At 40.5% G+C, this 19,160-nt stretch overlaps 3 protein-coding genes across 4 annotated transcripts; 2 read left to right on the plus strand and 1 right to left on the minus strand.

Annotated features, from left to right (window-relative positions):
* Window positions 1-1,471: 1,471 nt before the first annotated feature.
* On the minus strand, window positions 1,472-8,180 carry tmem86a (transmembrane protein 86A). The gene is made up of 3 exons (XM_079567500.1): window positions 8,028-8,180; window positions 4,451-4,715; window positions 1,472-3,234 (listed from the first exon to the last, which is right to left on the minus strand). Exons 1-3 carry the CDS (start codon window positions 8,046-8,048, stop codon window positions 2,807-2,809), a joined length of 714 nt encoding a protein of 237 aa, XP_079423626.1. The 5' UTR covers window positions 8,049-8,180; the 3' UTR covers window positions 1,472-2,806.
* Window positions 8,181-10,066: 1,886 nt separating this feature from the next.
* spty2d1 (SPT2 chromatin protein domain containing 1) lies at window positions 10,067-13,210 on the plus strand. 2 transcript variants are annotated; one of them, XM_079567052.1, is made up of 7 exons: window positions 10,067-10,150; window positions 10,346-10,460; window positions 10,675-12,005; window positions 12,066-12,153; window positions 12,236-12,395; window positions 12,473-12,550; window positions 12,638-13,210. In XM_079567052.1, the coding sequence occupies exons 1-7, from the start codon at window positions 10,088-10,090 to the stop codon at window positions 12,729-12,731; spliced, it is 1,929 nt and encodes a 642-aa protein (XP_079423178.1). In that variant the 5' UTR covers window positions 10,067-10,087; the 3' UTR covers window positions 12,732-13,210. The 2 variants fall into 2 exon arrangements, with proteins under 2 accessions (XP_079423178.1, XP_079423177.1); XM_079567051.1 differs by having other exon boundaries at window positions 10,675-12,153.
* A 1,525-nt stretch (window positions 13,211-14,735) lies between these two features.
* uevld (UEV and lactate/malate dehyrogenase domains) lies at window positions 14,736-18,849 on the plus strand. Its single transcript, XM_079567340.1, has 12 exons — window positions 14,736-14,880; window positions 15,084-15,168; window positions 15,301-15,366; window positions 15,441-15,604; window positions 15,682-15,823; window positions 15,899-15,993; window positions 16,059-16,164; window positions 16,815-16,985; window positions 17,058-17,222; window positions 17,301-17,388; window positions 17,902-18,025; window positions 18,114-18,849. Exons 1-12 carry the CDS (start codon window positions 14,839-14,841, stop codon window positions 18,276-18,278), a joined length of 1,413 nt encoding a protein of 470 aa, XP_079423466.1. The 5' UTR covers window positions 14,736-14,838; the 3' UTR covers window positions 18,279-18,849.
* Window positions 18,850-19,160: the final 311 nt, after the last annotated feature.

Here is a 19,160-nt window from a genome sequence, read left to right on the forward strand (position 1 = left end):
CAAAGATTAAGATGAGAGAAATCAGCATATACTTGAATGGATACAATACAGAGCGTGTGCTGTAGCATCACAGGCGTCACTTCAGGATAATAAAAGTGCACAACACAGTAGGATCGGTTTCATCTTACGAAGGATCATGGCTTGGTTTTACATACTTCTCTTAAGCTCCGTTTGAGAGACAATGACTTCAATAAGCACGGTAGATGAACAGCAATAGTTTGAATTTCAATTGTCAAATAAAAATAAGATTCAACATATAAAAAGTGCTGTAATTCTATATCAAAACATTATAGCATCAACTACAATTTCAGCAGCCAAAGCTTCTAGGTGACCATCCTCCCCCCACAGCTCTCCCATCTCGCCTTTGTCTGTGCACATAAAAGCTTTAAACAACAGGGTCGCTGACAGGCTGAGGTAAAGTGATGCCCCCACTGGCCTACCATCTGCGGACGGGACGAGGGAGAGGGAGCCTTCTCTGTGTCAGATTTCACCACCTCACCTAAATCCAGCTACAGTAACGCTCGACAATAACACTGCACCATACGTGAATGACCGGTGTTACCAACGTGTGGGCCCCTGACACAGAAGAGTGATTGAGTTGCAAGAGTTAGGATGAAATGGAAATTGGCTCAAGGGCTTAAGTTAAATTTGAGTACAGGCAGTAAGGAAGCCTCTCTATTGCTTTATAAAATGACTATTGCATTGCGGAGGTAGCTCCAACAATCTGGAGAGGGCAGTTTGGTTCTAATATTGAGTAAATCCAGGTCAGGGCCCATTGTAGCTTCAATTGTACCATGGTCATTATCATCGCCAGTTAAAATAGCTTTTCTTGTGAATTTGCTCATGGTAATCACATGGCTAGAGGCTAACCTCAGAGCACAGAGGGAGCCTGTCAGCTCATTGTTTTTCTTAAGCTGACAAACATGAGTCTGAATGAAAAGAGAAGTGGGAATTGTGGGAACTGTGCTACTTATGCAAAAAACCTGGTCACAGCAAAGGACTGGTGACTGACAAAGCAGAAATATTGTGCTGACAGGCCGGAGGAAATGTCAAGGATCTCTCTGGTGAGGCCAGAGGACACTGCTCTCAATGTCTTTCGGGTCAGCCTGAAGGTGCACTGTTTGTTTTGGTTATTCAAAAAGACTTTATTATTGTCAACACCAAGATCTGCCAGCAGATCTTCCATGGTGGTGCACATTTTAGCATGTGTTTTTGTGCGTAGCCGTAACCCATAATATGGGTTTGCTTCTTTTCCATTCAGAGTATGATACAAAATAATCTATGTACTACATTTTTAAAATGAAGGGCACAATATTATCATTATAGTATATTCTTTTAACTAAATATCTGTTAGTGGTATTACCTGCCTTCATGAACATATCTTACGTACGCATCAGTGAGAACATTTCTGTGTAAATGCTCATAGTTAAGATATCTGGTCTCAGAGTGAGTTTTGACGGAATATGGTTGTATGGATACAGTATTTGTTATGTAAGAGCATTGTGACAGGTTAAGTAGTGTTTCTCCTCCATTTAGCAGAGGAGTTTTGTCTGACTTGTCAAAAACTTGATCAGCTGACTTTCACACAGGCACACAAGCAAACGTATGTGAAAGATTTAAAGTATTCACCTTCAGGGGCTGTATAAGACACTTAAAATGATTTACTGTGAGGTAAAGAGGACATTGTGACAAAAACATCACCCAGCCATAGAGTAGATTATCTGTGGTGTCTAATCCACCAAGAGTGAATCAAACAAAAAGTGGCCAATGAACATGATACCCGAGATACTTACACATACATGTGAGGTAATACACTCTGTTATGCATGATGCATACCGAAGTTAAAAAACACTGTTTACTAAAAACAAAGCCTCTGCTTTGCAGTTGTCACAGCATCCCGGGTGATTACAAACTCTGCTTATCCAGTGGAAGAACCCCACTGACTTTTCCTAATAAACCAAATCAGTAGGGATCAGTCTTTCTTTGTATCACAAGTGGCAAGTAAACTAAAAGCCCCTAAAGGTATGGCTTGTTTATGACAAGAGGCAATTGTAATTAAAAAAAAACCACATCTTGAGTCACATTTTGCAAGTGACCGCAAAAAACAGCATTTCCAATGAATAGCACAGACAACCATCATGGAGCACTACCTGCATCCTCCCTCCTTTCAGGTCAACGGGGACATGTTATTAGGGACCAGGAGAGGGCTGGTTGAACTAAGCAAACTACGGCAAACACTAGTGAAATGATATTGGCCTTCTTCATAGACATTGGCTGGTCTAAATAGCACCCTAGAATCAGGGTGGGAGTGAAAAGCCACACATGGATGAATACATACTCCCTTATGAAAACTTCTTACATGAAAAAATGTGAATAAAACAGGACATACCTTAATGTTGTTGGACCACGTTAAACCATTGGGCGCTTCGATGGAAATGCGAGGTACAAGTCAAATACACTTAGCTGTTTCTACATGCGCCACTTCAGCCCCCAGTGACATGCTCAAATGAAATTACAACACAGCCATTCACATTCTACTTGATATCGCTATATTAGAGTCTGTGGTAACTAGGTTGTCTCAGATCTGTGATTGGATCTGCTAGCAGGAACCTTGCCCTCATATAAAACAATTACAGGCATGTGAAGACTTGAGTGGACCAGTTGTCACGGTAACGGCAAAAGTGTGGGAGCGCCACACGAAGATGGAGGTCAAGGGGTGGGATTCGGGCAGTGAGATGTGTCCATTCTCATCACTCGGGACCAAAGGGCGCCCCTTCGTTTCGCCTGTCCCACCCTCGGTTACAGTTCACAATCTCTTCCGTGCCACCTCAACATCCTGGCACTCTATGGCCGAAAGCGCGATGAGCATCTGGGCGGCGTAGTAGGTCGCCATGATGATCGCGCGAGAGTGAGGTACGGGAAAGCAGAACTTGTTTACGGCAATGGTGAGATCAGAGACCATAAAGAGCACAGCGCCCAGGCAGGCTGACAGCTTGGTCCAGGTCCAGAGGTCGTTGGCCAACTGCAGGCCGGCCATTGCCCTCCAGCCCATGAAGCCGATCAGGGCCACGTAGACGGCCACCAGGTAGGTGAAAGGACCGGAGAGGTAAGGGTACAGCAGGCTGTAGGCCAGGCCAGATGCAAGAGTGATGACGAGGCCTGCGCGCACGTTAATAGGCTTCATCCCAAAGGCGGATGAGTAGAGGATGTGGGTGATGGCAAACATTAGAAGACCTGTAGGGGGATAAACAAGTACTTAATAATTCATGATAATCAAATGATTATTGTGAATTATTATGGAATTGAAGCACAAGCATAAACAGACTAAAATCAGACTATATGATTGCATGAAACATATTGTCAATATTAAATATCCCATCATGTTGCAAGGGGCAGAGCTCCAGACAAACATATTGTGTTAACATACTTTGTGTTTAATAGTGAGTATAAAACTGACCAACTTGCATCTAGTCCCTTTAAGCTCCCAGCCATCAAGAAATGTTCCATCATAGTAGAGATTTTCAAAAAAAAAGTCGACTGCGCAGAGTTGAGGGCGTTTCACCTCTTCTCAGAGGCGTCTCGCTCAAAAGTCATAAGATATGACTAGGTAGTTTAGTATAAGCTGGTTAGTATTATGACCTATGAGTAAGAAGAAGTCTCTGAGAAAAGAGGTAAACTTCCTTAAAGGGATATTTCAGGATTTTTTATAGAGCGCCTCATTTCCTAGTTATCCAGAGTGTTTTTAATTCATGCAGTCCTTATATTTGAAGAGTTTAGTGGCGCTAGGCTAGTGCTAGGCTAGTGCAAGGCTAGTGCTAGGCTAGGGCATGTCTATGGTAACTAGTAACCTGCATTAAAGACAGTCTGACCCAAGCACAGTGCACCTGAGGCAAATCACTTATAACACCAGACTACCGATATAAATGTCTGTGTTGACTAAATCATTTTTGAAATATAACCATTTTGCATTTAAAATAACTTATATTTGAGCAGCATCAGCTTCCTGGTTGTAAGCTTGGTTACCGGATCTACAGTAGTTTGTTTACCTGGGGCCGGCATTTTCTACACATGGACTTCACAAAGGAGCTTTCTACAAATCAGATATGGCAACGTTTGGAGGACTACCTGATGATTTTGAAGCATTTTTTAATGCAAGCTACTAGCTACCATAGACATGCGCTAGCTTAGCACTAGCCTAGCACCACTGAACCCTTCAAATATAAGGACTGCATGAATAAAAATTAAAAAAATCTAACAACACTCTGGAAAACTAGGAAATGAGGCCCTATGTCAAAAATCCAGAAATATCCCTTTAACTCAAACAACTCAGTCCAGTCGACAGTATTTGAACACCTCTACTCCTTTTAGAACAATACATTTTACAAAATAATTAGACAACTCACTTTTTATTTGACTGCCTTTAGAAAAATAATGTCAAGTTGCTCCATACCATGAACAAAGTATCCCTGCTCCTGCCAGATGAGGAAGGCGTCCCCCAGAGCTGAAAATATAAGGCCGGCCAATATCTTCCGGGCGCTGGCGTGTTCACCCAGAAAACTAAAACCATGGGCCAGCAAGAACACCCAGAGGCAGAAGATGGGCAGACATTTGATCAAAGCACTAAACCAGGAGGGGCTGGAGGTGGGCAGCCACAGGACGAAGTAGACACAGGTCGCTTTGAAGAACGGCACCAACTTCGGGCCTTCGCTCTTGACCTAGAAAACACAAAGCCCATTCAATCATTGTGTCTATTGGGGGTTTGTTTAATCTCGTGATAAATATGATACTACTATGGCTTTGTCTGCTGACAGAAAAAGATGAAGACCAAGGGCACACAGTGTAGCCAATTCCTTACGCCATATCTTTGACCAATGAAGGGGAACATGAGTGTCTAAAATTAACTACTTCTCTAAAGCAGTTCTTTGTGGGCGCTAAGTTGCATGGCTAAGTCTGTAATGCATGATCTGTGGGTAGGAAGAGAACTGAAAGGACGAGCCTAGCATAAACCTCAGACTTTGAGCTTCCTAATATTATTGCAAAGTTTCACTTTACTTTACTGTGTTTTGTAATTTTCCATGCCAATCATCTTACATGGGTGTCGTATTTCCTCCCAACTCAGTGGAACTAGCCATATTTATTTCTGTGCAAATAGATTGTAACAGTAGGGGTAACTAACATTCAACAGGGAGGCATATTTCACAACACCTCAGAAGTGACCACCCCCGTACATTTCTCAGAATCTGGATGCTGGGAGCACAGATCCCATGAGGATCAGTCAGGGAGGAGAATTAAGAATATTAGGAGGGGGCTGAGGCAGGCTGCGGTTCACTGGAGCTCAGATGCCTGGAGGCTGAAAAGCAAAGTGGGGAATGTAATAGATCAAATACAGTGGGAACCCCCATACGAGGGTTATCCGAGGGGCATTCTGTGGAGAGTGGTGCAGAGCTAAATGATGCTTAGATGCACTGTTTATAAAAGAATAAGCAAGTAGAGCAGAAGAAAGGCAGGGAAGGCAGAAGTGAAATTGCACCACTAAAGAGGGAGGAGGGGAAGTGTTCAGGCATGTGGGTGACAGCTGGATTTAGGAGGGCATAAGCAAGAGGGCAATGGAAAGTAAGAGGTGAGAAAAAAAAAGAAAAGGCTGGGTCACCTCGGTTCATAGTTTATGATCATGGACAGTGGTAGGGCCAGAATATAGGGCTAATCAGATTACAGAATCATCCACAAGGCCTATTGTGATACATCTAACACAAGTTCCCGATCCTTGGTGGCATCAGGGATTTTAAAAAAGTACTGTTTTTTGGTATTTGGTTTTCATGAATAGTTGTTTCTAATCTTATGACTCACTAATTGGTTAAAAGTGTGGGTTGTTTTTTTTTTAAACTGGTGCCCCCAAACAACTTAATACTCTTGAGGTTGGTGACCCCAATCTAAAAACAACACATTTTTTCCATCATTTGCATGACCATAGACAGAGAGGGTGGTTGTTTTTGTTCTTTACAAACAATAAATACATGGGGGAAAGCATTTTTTTTTATCTTACGTAATTTTCTGCTTGTGTAGTTACTATATCTTTTGTTTGTAATATTTTTGTTGTGATCATTGTTGCCGTTTTATCAAACAATATAGGTCTAATAGATAATATATAATAAGTAACAGGGACAATAATACTCTCAGGCAAAACCAACTCAGATATAAATGCTATAGTAAAAAAGCTTTGTGGAGTTTGTTGTCAATTAATTTGTCGTGAAAATCTAACACCCGTTCATATTACAACATTTTATTTTGTTTGCATGTTGCCTTTCCCTGAAAGACTAGGATTCTGGAACCTAACACAGAATGAATACGTAATGTTTATCGGAAGATTACTGCACATCTCATATCAGTTGAGGTTGGCTATTTGCCTCATGTACTCATATTGATTGAGGCGGCTGTGTGTCGGGGGGTAAAAGGACATTAATGATGGCTACTCAACCTTTCCACAATGCACTATAACAAAGAACTGCTCAATTCGAGTTCAGTGTTAGGCGGATGCTGTGTGTTTTATAACTGAGCGAGGGAACGTCAGCCATTGTTAATGAACACTGTAGTTAATATTTGTTGAAGGTAGGCAAAGTAGTGTCCAGGGCTGGGAGCAGGGGGGTATATAGGCCACTATTCTCAAAGTGTGGTCAATGAAAATGCTCTGAGGAAGGCTTATGCCGAAACGCATTAACGTTTACTCTATGTTGTAACCAAATAAAGAAATATGTGAGTACTTCTGTCTGGATATATGAACTACTGATGTGCTACCCTTTACATTTTTTCTATAATTGATTGAGGCGGCTGTGTGTCGGGGGTAAAAGGACATTAATGATGGCTACTCAACCTTTCCACAATGCACTAATGAAAATGTGTAGGCGTTCACAGATTGTTTTCATTCTCTAAGGCTTGTTATTTTAAAAACACATTTTGTAATTATTCAATGTTAATTGTGAAATCACCCATCTTAATGCCACATTGATTGGGAGTGGAGGATGTTCAAGGATTCTTGTGTGTCTTCTATTCAAACAAGGTTCCTGGTCCGTAAAGGTTCAAGAATCCTGCCCTGATGTAGGCTTCATTGCAGTAAGAGATGAATGCTTTTGAAATTATCGAAATACTATTTGTGCATACTTTTTTGTTGTTGTCAATTTAATGTTACAGACATTCTTTATAATTATTATCAAATGACCTGCACTCAGTCCAGTGGGACCCCAACTGACCGACATAAGCTGTAACTTAAGCAGATGCAGCAGCTGCATGAGTCATATGACAAAGTTATTGCTATGTAGCTATTTGACTTGAGGTGAGACAAGTAGAACAGCAAAATATAGGTTGGCAGATTGTGGAAGGAAAACTTGGATGACTTTCAAGTTTTTTTTCTTCTTTCTTTTTTTGTTGAAATAAAAATAGATTAAAATAGATGTTTACTGCTATGTTGCACAATAGACTATGGAAAGACCATGGTGAAAACACACCAGGGAAGATGAAAAGATAGCCACCTACAGCTGGGTTTGCGCATGCGGTGCTGGAGAGAACAGGAAAGAAGCAAAGACAAAAAGGCCGTCACATGATTCCTTTTTTGTTCGAGACTGCTTTTGGAAATGTGTAGAAACGTCTTCGCGTCGGCAACGTATAATAGGCCTGTACCATAATGTAGGACCAAAAGTGATAGATTGAAAAGGCCAAACACAACGTGCCGACGTGAAACTTTTGCCTGTCATTTTCCCTCGTGCGCTTTACGCTCACACCTGGCAGGATGATGTTTTTGATAACATATGTATCACGGAACTGTAGCTCTTTCTATCACATTACACGTGTATCACCAGATAAGTCTTACGAAAAAAAGGACGAAACGCGTGACTCGTGGTAATTACATCTCAACAAAAGGACAATAACAGAAAGAAGAAGAGACAGCTCAACCACAAAGTTAACATTAGCTTTAGCAGCTTCGGCTTATCCCTGTTGAAAAGAATTGCCCCGGGAGCAAAGCACCGCTCACTCACCACTGTGACCGGAGAAACCATTTTTGGTCCAGATATTTGCGAAAAAAGGGCGATGGGTTGCTAAAGTTTGTGTGCTTCCAGGATCTCGCTGCACAACTGGGGATGCGGATTGTTTTTGTCTTCTCGGAGATGGGGCGGTCCGACGTCCAGTACGCGGCGGAAACGTGGTCGAAGCTTTCCGCGCTGACCAATGGGAGCAGAGATTTGTGGGAAAATTGGGCGGAGCCTCGTGTCAGAGACGCCCCGAGAGGAGGGGTCACATGGTGTTTACATTTTAAAGCAGATGGCCTTTATTTACATGCATGTTGGCTTTTGAATAGGCTGCTAAAAAGATGCAATTTGCCGTCACGTTTTATATATGTGTACTATAAGCTATATCTTATAACTCTAAAACCTAAAGGATATATTTTCAGAATCAGAATCAGAGTAGTATTTATTGCCTGTGTTTGGGAACAGGTTCACAAACTAGGACTTTTTCTCGGTACAATCATGCAAACAAAATAACATAAAGCATACAACACAGGCTTTAGATACAAAATATATGCCATAAAACTTTAAAACTATAAGGCTATAAGGGCATGCATAAAGAAGATAAGATAAGATAAGATAAGATAAGATACGATACGATACGATACGATACGATACGATAAGATAAGATAAGATAAGATAAGATAAGATAAGATAAGATAAGATAAGATAAGATAAGATAAGATAAGATAAGATAAGATAAGATAAGATAAGATAAGATACGATACGATACGATACGATACGATACGATACGATACGATAAGATAGCCTTTACTGATCTCACAATGGAGAAATGTATTTGTTACATTCACCTCTTAGAAACACTCAGGGGGTGCAAATAGGCAGAAAATTTGAGAAAAATAAACAATTAAATAGTAACATAGTGGTATCTCGTGTACAGTGACTACCAAGGACTTACATGCAGGTTTATATCACAGTGCAAGTGATTGATAAAGTGATGCAGGGAAGTGATACTTACCAAATACAGGGATTATTGCATGTATTTCTACAGAGGGGTTATTGCGCATGTCACTTTACAGTCTTGTTGTACAGTCTAACTCCTTCTTGCACTGAGGGTGTCTCAGTCTGCCACTGAACGAGCTGCTCAGCTCCTCTACAGTCCCGTGCAGTGGGTGGGAGGTGTTGTCCATGATGGAGGTGAGCTTGGCTAATACCCTCCTGTCCCTCACCTCCTTCATAGAGTCCAGGGGGCAGCCCAGGACAGAGCTGGCCCTCCTGACCAGCTTAGTCTGTTCTTGTCCCGGTCTGTGCTGACCCGGGGCCTGCTCACTCATCATCTGTCATCAAATATGACACCGATATTGGTCAGAATTGAAAACATGGTTAGAAAAAAAAAGCAAAACATTTTTAGCACGTCACAAGAAAACGTTTCATCTAGTCTAATGGCGACACCTTGTGGTACATTTATGAGTAGATTTGCCCATCATTTCACAATATTACATGGTATATATAGAATACATGTATATATATATTTCTAAGTGTACTACCTCATCTGTTGTTTGTTTATTTTATCTTATTTTTACACGAACACGGCATTCTTTTAAACATTTTTTTTGTATTATTCAAAAGCGGAAGTGCAGCGACTTCATCCCCCTCACTTCCTTTACTCTTCGATCCTTTTTCAGTCGTGGCTCTGTGACTGATTAAGTTGTATGTGTGTGTGTTTTTTACCCTTTCTCTTCAAAAAGTCCATTGAACAAGTTTGATGGGCTTTACTTCATTTTGTCGAGGCATCATAGTTTCGAGATTTTTCGGTGTTTTGATGGCTGGGCAGTGACATTGGCTAACTGTGCTAACCGAAGTGAACGCAAACAGATGAAGTGACCCTCGTTCAAAACCCCGTTATTCCGTCATATTGGATTTTTTTTTCTTCTTCAGAGGAAAACGGACTTCGTAGCAGCAGCTGAGGTTTTGTTTGAGACGTACTTGGCGTTTGAGTAGAGAAGTTTTCACTGAAGATCTCAACGCAAACACAATCTGCTACACGTCAGGTGTCAAAATCAGCTGCAGAAATGATGGACTTTGACAATGTTTTATCTATTGCTACTCAAAATAAGGGCGGCAGTCATGCACAGGTAAGATCCACATGATAAATGCCAAGCTCAAAGTATGTATATATGTTACACTTGTTAAAAATATGAGTATAAACAGCTAAGTGCTTGCTATTTGCTAACATAAATTACACCTCCTTGTGCGTTGTATATTTAGTTTCAAAGATGTGGAACTTATCCCACAAAAAGTTGAATTTTTAAATATCTTTACATTTTCAGAAAAGATACAGTTTACAAGCTGGGCCACCAAAGAAAGACCCCAGGTCTAAGGGTGTAAACCCGGCGGCAATACAGGCCCTCCTGAAAAAGCAACACATGGATAATAAGAAAAAAGGTAAGAATGCGAGGAAATTACCACAGTGTAATGACCCACCTTGATCTAATTGTTTCCCCCATAGCATAAAAAGAAGCCAAACAATATGTTTTAACTGCAAATTTACATTTTTAAACTTCATGTATTAGTAATATGCAATATTTTACTTGCGACTAGAAGCATGTGTTCTTATCTTGATTGCCTGAGCACTTAACTTGTTTTGTTCTACCCTTAGAAACGGAAGATAAGAAGCAGAAAGAAGAACTCTTGGCCAAAAGGGTAGAGTTGAAATCGGACCGCAAAGCCCGTGCCATGGCTTCCAGAACCAAGGACAATTTCAGAGGTTATAATGGGATTCCGATCGTAGACGTCCCTAAGAAAAGAAGATCAAAGCAGGAAATGCTAGAAGAAGCAAGACGAATTAACACACAGCAGTTTAGAAATGACGTAGGCAGCCTCGAGGATGACGAAGACAATATTGAATATGAGCAGACAGATTCTGAGTCTGACGAAGAGCCGCAAAGAAACACTTCAAACAGTGGTAGCGTGAAACCCTCAATGAAACAAAGTGCGGCACCAAAAATGAACTTTGCCGACTTACTTAAGCTGGCAGAAAAAAAACAACATGAGCCGGTTGACCTAAAACCCAAGGCAACGAAAAAGGATGAACGGCTCCGCACAGCTGAAGAAATAAGAGAGTTGGAGCTTGAGCGTAAAGCCAAAAAAATAGATAAAGATGTGAAGGGAGAAAGATCTCACTCTAGTTCAAGTTCCTCAAAAGCCACCTTTGAAAAAAATGTAAAACTACAAAAGCCCAAAATACCTGGAAGCATGGACAAGCATGTTAAAAAGGATAAAGGAGACGGCTCTTCAAAATATAGTGTTAATGACCGAGATAAAGCCAAATTGTTTCATAAAGATAAAGACCGGGTCAAACCAAGTTCATCTGGTTCTTCAAATGCAACAACCAATAAAATATCACCAAGACCTACACATTCTCAAGTTTCAGCTAAACAAATGGGGACTAAACTTCCATCAAGCCACAAAATGGCAACATCACGTGACCTCTCTCCAAAAAAAGACAATTCATTGTTTCTTCAAGGAAAGTCTGTGGGTACTCCTGGAAATCGGCCTTTAGCTTCAACAATTGCAAAAAATCAATTATCGAAAAAAGGAGAACCACAAAGGCCGGGAGCTAATACAACTGCAAAATCAAATGTAACAAAGCCAGGAATGAGCAGCACGAGCAAACCAACGCAACCTCAAGCCAGGCCGGGAGGTCCACCACAAATAAAATCAGGTGTTAGGCCAGGTACCAGTGAAGTTAGACCTCAAGGAGCTGGGCAGAGTCGACCTCATAATGGGGGTCCAACTCCAGGGCGCAGTGTCAAGGGGGGTCCTGGAACACCCAAATGCACTGTAGTATCTGAAACCATTTCATCCAAGAACATGGTTGGGTCTAAAACGGGTGTCCCACCACGTCCTGGACTTCCACAGAGGCCCGGGGTGCCGCCAAGGCCTGGGATGCAGCCGAGGCCTGGGATGCAGCCGAAGCCCGGGATGCAGGCGAGACCCGGGATGCAGCCGAGACCCGCCGGGATGCAGGCGAGACCCGCCGGGATGCAGCCGAGACCCGGAATGCAGCCGAGGCCCGGGATGCAGCCGAGACCCGGGATGCAGCCGAGACCCGGGATGCCAATGAACAGGCCACCAGGTAAAATAATTGCCAACTTAATTATGCATAAAGATAAGAATTGGCACAAATGAATATGTTTTGACACTGTTTCATCCCCCAGTTCCAAACCTACCACCCATTACTTCTGCATACAAGAGACAATATGAGGAGGAAGAAGAAGAGTATGATTCTGAAATGGATGATTTTATTGATGATGGGGATGATGATCAAGAAGAGGTTTCTAGGCACATTAAGGAAATTTTTGGCTATGATCGATCCAGGTGAGTATCTCATACATATTTCCAAACTGCAAAGTGCGTTTTCTTAATCTTGCTCTTATCCATGTTCTGCTTCTCAGATACAAAGAAGAAAGTGACTATGCCCTGAGATTTATGGAAAGCAGTTGGAAGGATATGCAAAAGGAGGAGGCTAGAAGGTGAGTGTCAGTGAACCTAAAATCACTTTTTAAATGGTTTTGTGCTGTTACAGTTATTTATTTACACTATTGTTCTTTTTACATCAGCTTGAAAATGGCCGTACAAGAAGATCTTGAGGAGGAGAAAAAAGAAGAGGAGGAATTGAAAAGAAAAAACGCCAAAAGGCCAAAAAGACAGTGAAATCCACACCGCTACCAGTACCAATAACTGAACATTTGCTCTTCCTTTACTTGCGCCAATGGACCTTGTCATTAGCTCCACTTCCAGGAGTGTGTGGATGCAATTACAGCCTTTTAAGCAAAAGATAATGTATTTGCATAAATATGATGTCAGTTGTTAAATATTCTATTTATTTTTCATTTAAAAAACTGCAGCGCTAACACCAACTGTGCTGAAAGGATATGTTCACACACAGATTGTACAGAATAATATAACAAAATAATTTTTTTAAATGGCATTAAATGTCGGTTGCAATGGCATCCTATTTTTGACTTGGAGTTGTTAAATTTTCAATTCATGATTATAAATCCATTTTAAATATTCAAGAGTGTGACAATATTTAAAAAGAATTAGTGTTATCTTTTATTTATTTACAACATGTGTTCAACTTGACATGACAGTCAAGTCTGTTTACTAAAAGGGGAGCAGTGTAACTTTGTATAAAAGATCTTGACTCAACATACAGCATTTTGTTCATTTTCGTTTCATTGCAGGATTTGAGTTGTTCTGTGTATTTAAAAAAAAATTTAATAAGTATTTTTTAGGAAAAATATTAGGTGAACACCTTAATTTATGATGAGGATTAGTGGTACATCGTTAATTGGTTGACGCTCTCGCCTCACAGCTAGAAGGTCTGGGGTTCGATTCCCACAGGGCCTTTCTTTGTAGAGTTTGCATGTTCTCCCCGTGTCTGCGTAGGTTTCCCCTACCACTAAAAACATGTACAATAGATTAACCTCTGGGGCCAGGACCCCCCTGAAAAAGAGATTCTTAATCTCAGTGGGACTATCCTGGTTAAATAAAGGTCAATAATAATCGTTAAATCTGGAAAAACAGAATATATTGCTTTGCCTGATGGTGTATTTCTTCCATAGACCAGCCATTCCCAAAGTCCGGGACATTGTGGCCCCTTGTTGCTCCAATTTTCTCGCGGGCCCCCAATAATAATATTAATAATAATCATCATTTTCGCTATTTAAAAGGAATCCCATCTTATTTTATAGCTAAAATTACATTTTAAAAAAACCTGCGCCTAGCAATGACTGAAGGCTAAACACTGGTTTAAAGAAAATACATGTACTTTTAGAATCAGAATAGTTATTATTGCCATTGTTTGTAAACAGGGATTTTTTCTCTGTGAGACGTGCAACAACAAAACTTTAAACTATAAGGCTTTAGGGGCATGCATAAGAATATTAAAATAAATAAGATTTAAAAAAAATCAGAGGTAAAATATGGTGAGACAAACACAATTGACATAGAATAACAATGGGATTGGATTTACATATGGCCAGCCTCAGACCAGTTTGGACTTTCTGCATGATAGACAGTTAGAGAGGATGGCACGAAGCATCGCAAAAGACTCAGAGCATCCTTTGCACTCAGAGTTTCGATTGCTTCCGTCTGGGCGTCGTTTTTTGATGCCAATGAGCCACACGAACCGTTTTAAGAAAAGCTTTGTTCCCGCTGCCCTTTCCTTTATGAACAAGTCGGGATCAAATTGCCCCTGACGCGGGTTTTTTATCTTTGTTACTGTCAAGTGGCTTAAACTTCAGTTGTTTTTTTGTACCAAAGGCACATCCTGTTAGTATGTGGAGCACTTACAAGTTTTGTATTTTATATGTGTGATGTTTTATCTTTGTAAAATGTGTTTTAATGTGTCGACTAGTTCTCAGAATTGCAAAACGAATTTACCCACGGGTACAAATAAATTAACCTAACCTAACTATGGTGTATGCAAATCCAATCCCATTGATATAAGTGATATAAAGTGATATAGTGATATAGTGCAATATAGTGCCTGTTTTGTAGACAGGCTTTGGGGGCCCCCCTGTTGTGCCTCCGACCCTCTTGCCCCTCCACTTTGAGAACCACTGGCACAGACCCATATTTTAGTGCCTCTGACTTGCCGTACTTGTGATTTCAGAGCGGGCGGGGTGTGATCCGAGTTGGTCATTTGCGGAAGTTTGGTTAGCAGTCAGCTGAAGGCAAGGCAAACCCAGAGGAAGGAGTTTCTCTGAGATTTCATATACATAAACATAAAAAAAAAATCCTGGTTCCCAAGTAGATGGATCTCAGTTCGGAGAAAATAAAACGGATTCTGTCTAAGGTTAGTCATATTCGGCTGATCAATGCTAAGAAGAAACGTGTGTGTTGTGAATCTTGAGGCTGTGTGTGTTTGGCAACTGGTATAACTTGTTCTGTGACTTCGCTCTGACATCAGCGGGATGATACTGAAATTGAGTGATATTGAATTAAATAAGGTAATATCTTATGCAAATGTATTCATGTTCTTTTTTTTATTATTTATAGTATAAATTCCACGATGTTGCCATTGAGGAACTTCAGAAAATCAATCGCATCTTCCCAGAGATGAAATCCTCCACTGGCACATACAGTAAGTATTTGTTGAAAATGTATTTATATTTATTTAACTGATTTATATATAATTAGTATTCAGCTCATTATGTATCTATAATTCAATTCAATGTATATACTTTTTACATACAATTTCTGCAACTTTTTCCAGCATTTACTGACAGCAGCCAAAGAGATCTCGTGAAATTGATTGGCAATATCCCTGTAAAGTATGAAGGTAAAAAAAAAAAGAGCTTGTAAGATACTGTGTGTTTGTGTAAAAAGGTCTCATATTGATGACTTCTTTCTCAGGGCAAACTTACAACTTCCCAATTCAGTTGTGGCTTATAGATTCATTCCCATTCACTCCTCCCATTTGCTTCTTGAGACCAACGTCCAGTATGGTTATCCGAGAGGGAAAACATGTGGATGCCAAGGGACGTATTCATCTGCCTGGACTGCATAACTGGGATTACGTAAGCTTTTCTTCATTGCAGTGTTGAGCTTTGGGGTTTATCGTGTTTTTTGTTCTAATGATTATGTTTCAAAACAGCCCAAATCATCAGTTGTTGGTCTCTTAAATGAAATGATCGTGAAGTTTCAAGAGGATCCTCCTCTGTCCTCAAGAAGCACACCCAGTGACAAAAATCCTCATGAGCTGCTGGCTATGGTGTCAAATTTACAAATTAATGACGGTCTGGATAATATATTACTTTATTTCACTTTATATTTTGTCAGCAATCAATGATCAGTAAATGGCTTCATTTCAGGTAGCGTCAGATATCAGGATCAACAGAACGTTAAAGTCTCAGTTATTGGAGGAGGAGACTTGGGGATGGCGTCTGTGATGAGCATTAAAGCAAAGGTAAAAGCATTGGCCTAACATAATTACCTGTGTGCTTACACTTAACTTATGAATCCCATTTGCAGTGTAAAATAGATAAACTTGTCTTCATCGATATTATGGAAAGTTCCACCAAAGGGGGCAGTGCAGATCTTGAAATCTTCAGCATCCCAAAAGTAGACGTGTCCAAAGGTACGTCACTAATAACAAAGGTTCTATGAGTCATAACATGTATTGGAGTCATTTCTTTGTCTGAGACTCAGCCTGAAGCAGTGTGGCATGCATTGACGCTTGACCACAAAAGATGATAATGCTTATGGAGCTTTGTTCGCTACTTTGTCCCTTCCATGACGTGCCTATAAGTTGCACTTTTATTCATAGTTTGGCTGGGGATGTGACTTGTACTCAGGTGCGACTTAGATATCCAAATATATAATTTCACATGTTATTTTCAAATTGACAGCCGCTCTGGGCTTGTGTACTTGTATCTGCTACTCCTGTACCACTGAAGATTTAAAAGAACAGTATCAAGGTGCAGAAAGAAAGTGTGGGGTGAGTGAGAAATTTGTTCGGGACTGGCGAAAAGCGGAGGTTACTGAAGAAAACAAAAAAAGCTAATTGCGGGGTAAAAGCTAGATGGCTAGAGCTAGAGGAACTAGGAATTTCTTTTTCTTCTTCATTATGCATTTCTTAGCTGGTGCGACTTATATATATAATTTTTTTCTTCTTCATTATGTATTCCTTGGCTGGTGCGACTTATACTCTGGAGCGACTTGTAGTCCCAAAAATACGGTTATCATTATGGAATATGCTAAAGTTGGCCTTATTTGTCCTTTTCTCAGACTTGACGTCATCTGCCGGGTCCAGAGTTGTGGTGGTAACCGCTAATGCCTGGAGCAGTGAGCAGTCGTACGTGAAGGTAGTCCAGACTAATGTTGAAATGTACAGGGGGATCATACCAAACCTGGCACATCTGAGCCCCAACGCTGTAATTGTCATTGCTTCTCAACCAGGTCCGTTGGTAAGAGACATAATCAGGTTTTAAATTAGTGACATTTTGTTAACGTCTTGTTCTCCGTGTTAAGTGGACATAATGACTCATGTTGCTTGGAGGCAAAGTGGCTTTCCACCGACACGAGTGATCGGCGCTGGGTGCAACCTGGACTCCGAGAGACTTTGCCGTATTTTAGATATCAACCTCAACACGCACAAGCAAGCATGGGTAATAGGAGAGCTTTCAGACAACAAAGGTATACCTATTGTAATATCTATAACAGTTACCATCCTTATATAGTATTATAAACTCCTCTAACACTGTAACTCGACAGTTCCCGTGATGAGTACTACCGGTCTGAACTCCAGTATAAAACCAGAGATTGCTCCAATATCTAGTGCCACCAAACCTTTGTTAGACAGGTAAAGTAATAAACACACACTAAGGCTGCACAATGTGATAAAATAAAGACGTTACCTGAGGGTTACTTTTGTCCATGTTAGCCACAAAGATGGAAGATTTTGTGACATATTGTAGTTTCTTGCAATGTTGTTGTTATGTCACCTAATATTGCCGTAACAATAATTTGGCTCTTTGTTGTACAGCCCTACTACCAGGGGCGGATCTAGAGGGGTGGTAGTAAAGTTGCTGCCACCCCATTGATGTCAGCCAGGTTTTGTCCTTGTCTGGAACTGTCTAAATTCTAGCATAGTGATCAACCTGGCACTTTATAAATGCATTGTTTCAAGGACTAGTTGCAATCCAGATCTTCAAAAGCCTGCTTCATTCAACCCCAGAAATGATCCCTGACCCTGTTGCCACCCCGTTATTTTTTTCTCTAGATCCGCCCCTGCCTACTACACACAATTTATGTATTTATTCAGATGTGCACACTCCAAATGTATAACACCCATTTATAATTGTATATATAAAAGAGCCTTTGAGATGATGAAGAATAAAGGTCAGCGCTCCTGGTCTGTGGGGCTCTCCATTGCTGATATCACTAACAGCATCTTGACTGATCAGATGAAGGCCCACTCTGTGTCCACATTAGCCCAGGTAGCGTTCTAAATGTTGCACTATTTTATATGTACATTGAATTGGTGACACCTGATGTGCTCCACGTTCATTTCTGTGTTCTCTTTAGGGTTGGAGTGGCATTGCGTCAGAGGTTTTCCTGAGTTTGCCGTGTGTCCTCGGAGCAAATGGATCAACACGTCTCGCTGGAGTGTCACTGGGAGAAGAGGAGGACTCGAAATTGAGGGACAGCGTTTCCTCTCTTTCCAACCTCATGACTCAAATTCGATTATGATCTGAAACTGTGCAATATAAAGCAGCTCTATGTCTTGGCAGTGACTTTTACTTATTGGCAAGGCAGGTATCTCTATTTTGTTCAAAGTGATGTATATTTTGCAGGGAAAAATGTTTAGTTTTGTTGTGGTTTGCACTGAAATTTCACATATTCCCAAATAGCAAAAGCTGAATGAGATTTTACCTCATGTGTAACCTTAATGATGTGTTAACATTTTATACTTTAAGCACTGCAAAAATGACAAAATAGCTTTACTAGTAATTTTTCCAAAGGTCTAACATTTTAAGTGTTACGTCTCAGGAAATCTGAATGAAGGATTTGGAATTTGGGGTTTTGGTACAATCTTATTGTTTGCACTTATTTTTTCAAGTAAGCTTACCTATTTTTAAGAAGAATGTCTTCGTTTGCCTTTCCTTCATAGTTATATTATCCCATTGCACAATTAAATATGAGTAATATGTTTTTGATATCTTAAATTTACATTTGGTTCTTGGTCGGGAAATTGCAATGTATGACTGGAAGGGATCTGCAGAGTCGGGATCAATAAATATAAATAAAATCTAATTCTGATAAAAGTGAAAGTCATCTGTACCGTCTTTTTGAGAAAGAAATGACAGCAGGACAGAGATTAGACTTAACACTTTATAAAACCCACATACTAGCTAGTAGCTGTTGCAAACAGATTTGGTCAGACTTGCTCCTTCTGAACAGACTCAAAACAAAATGTTCTGAATCTTCATAGAAGGTAAACTGGAGTCCATGAACACTGAAAACAACTGTAAAAAATGCAGTTGAAAAACACATCCTTCATGTTACAGTATGTCTGATATGAGTCAAAGGTTAAAAAAGGTCAGAGTCAAGAAGGAGCACCATTGATGCATT

This window comes from Gobius niger (genome assembly GCF_951799975.1).
Source record: "Gobius niger genome assembly, chromosome: 12".
Taxonomy (NCBI): Eukaryota; Metazoa; Chordata; class Actinopteri; order Gobiiformes; family Gobiidae; genus Gobius; species Gobius niger.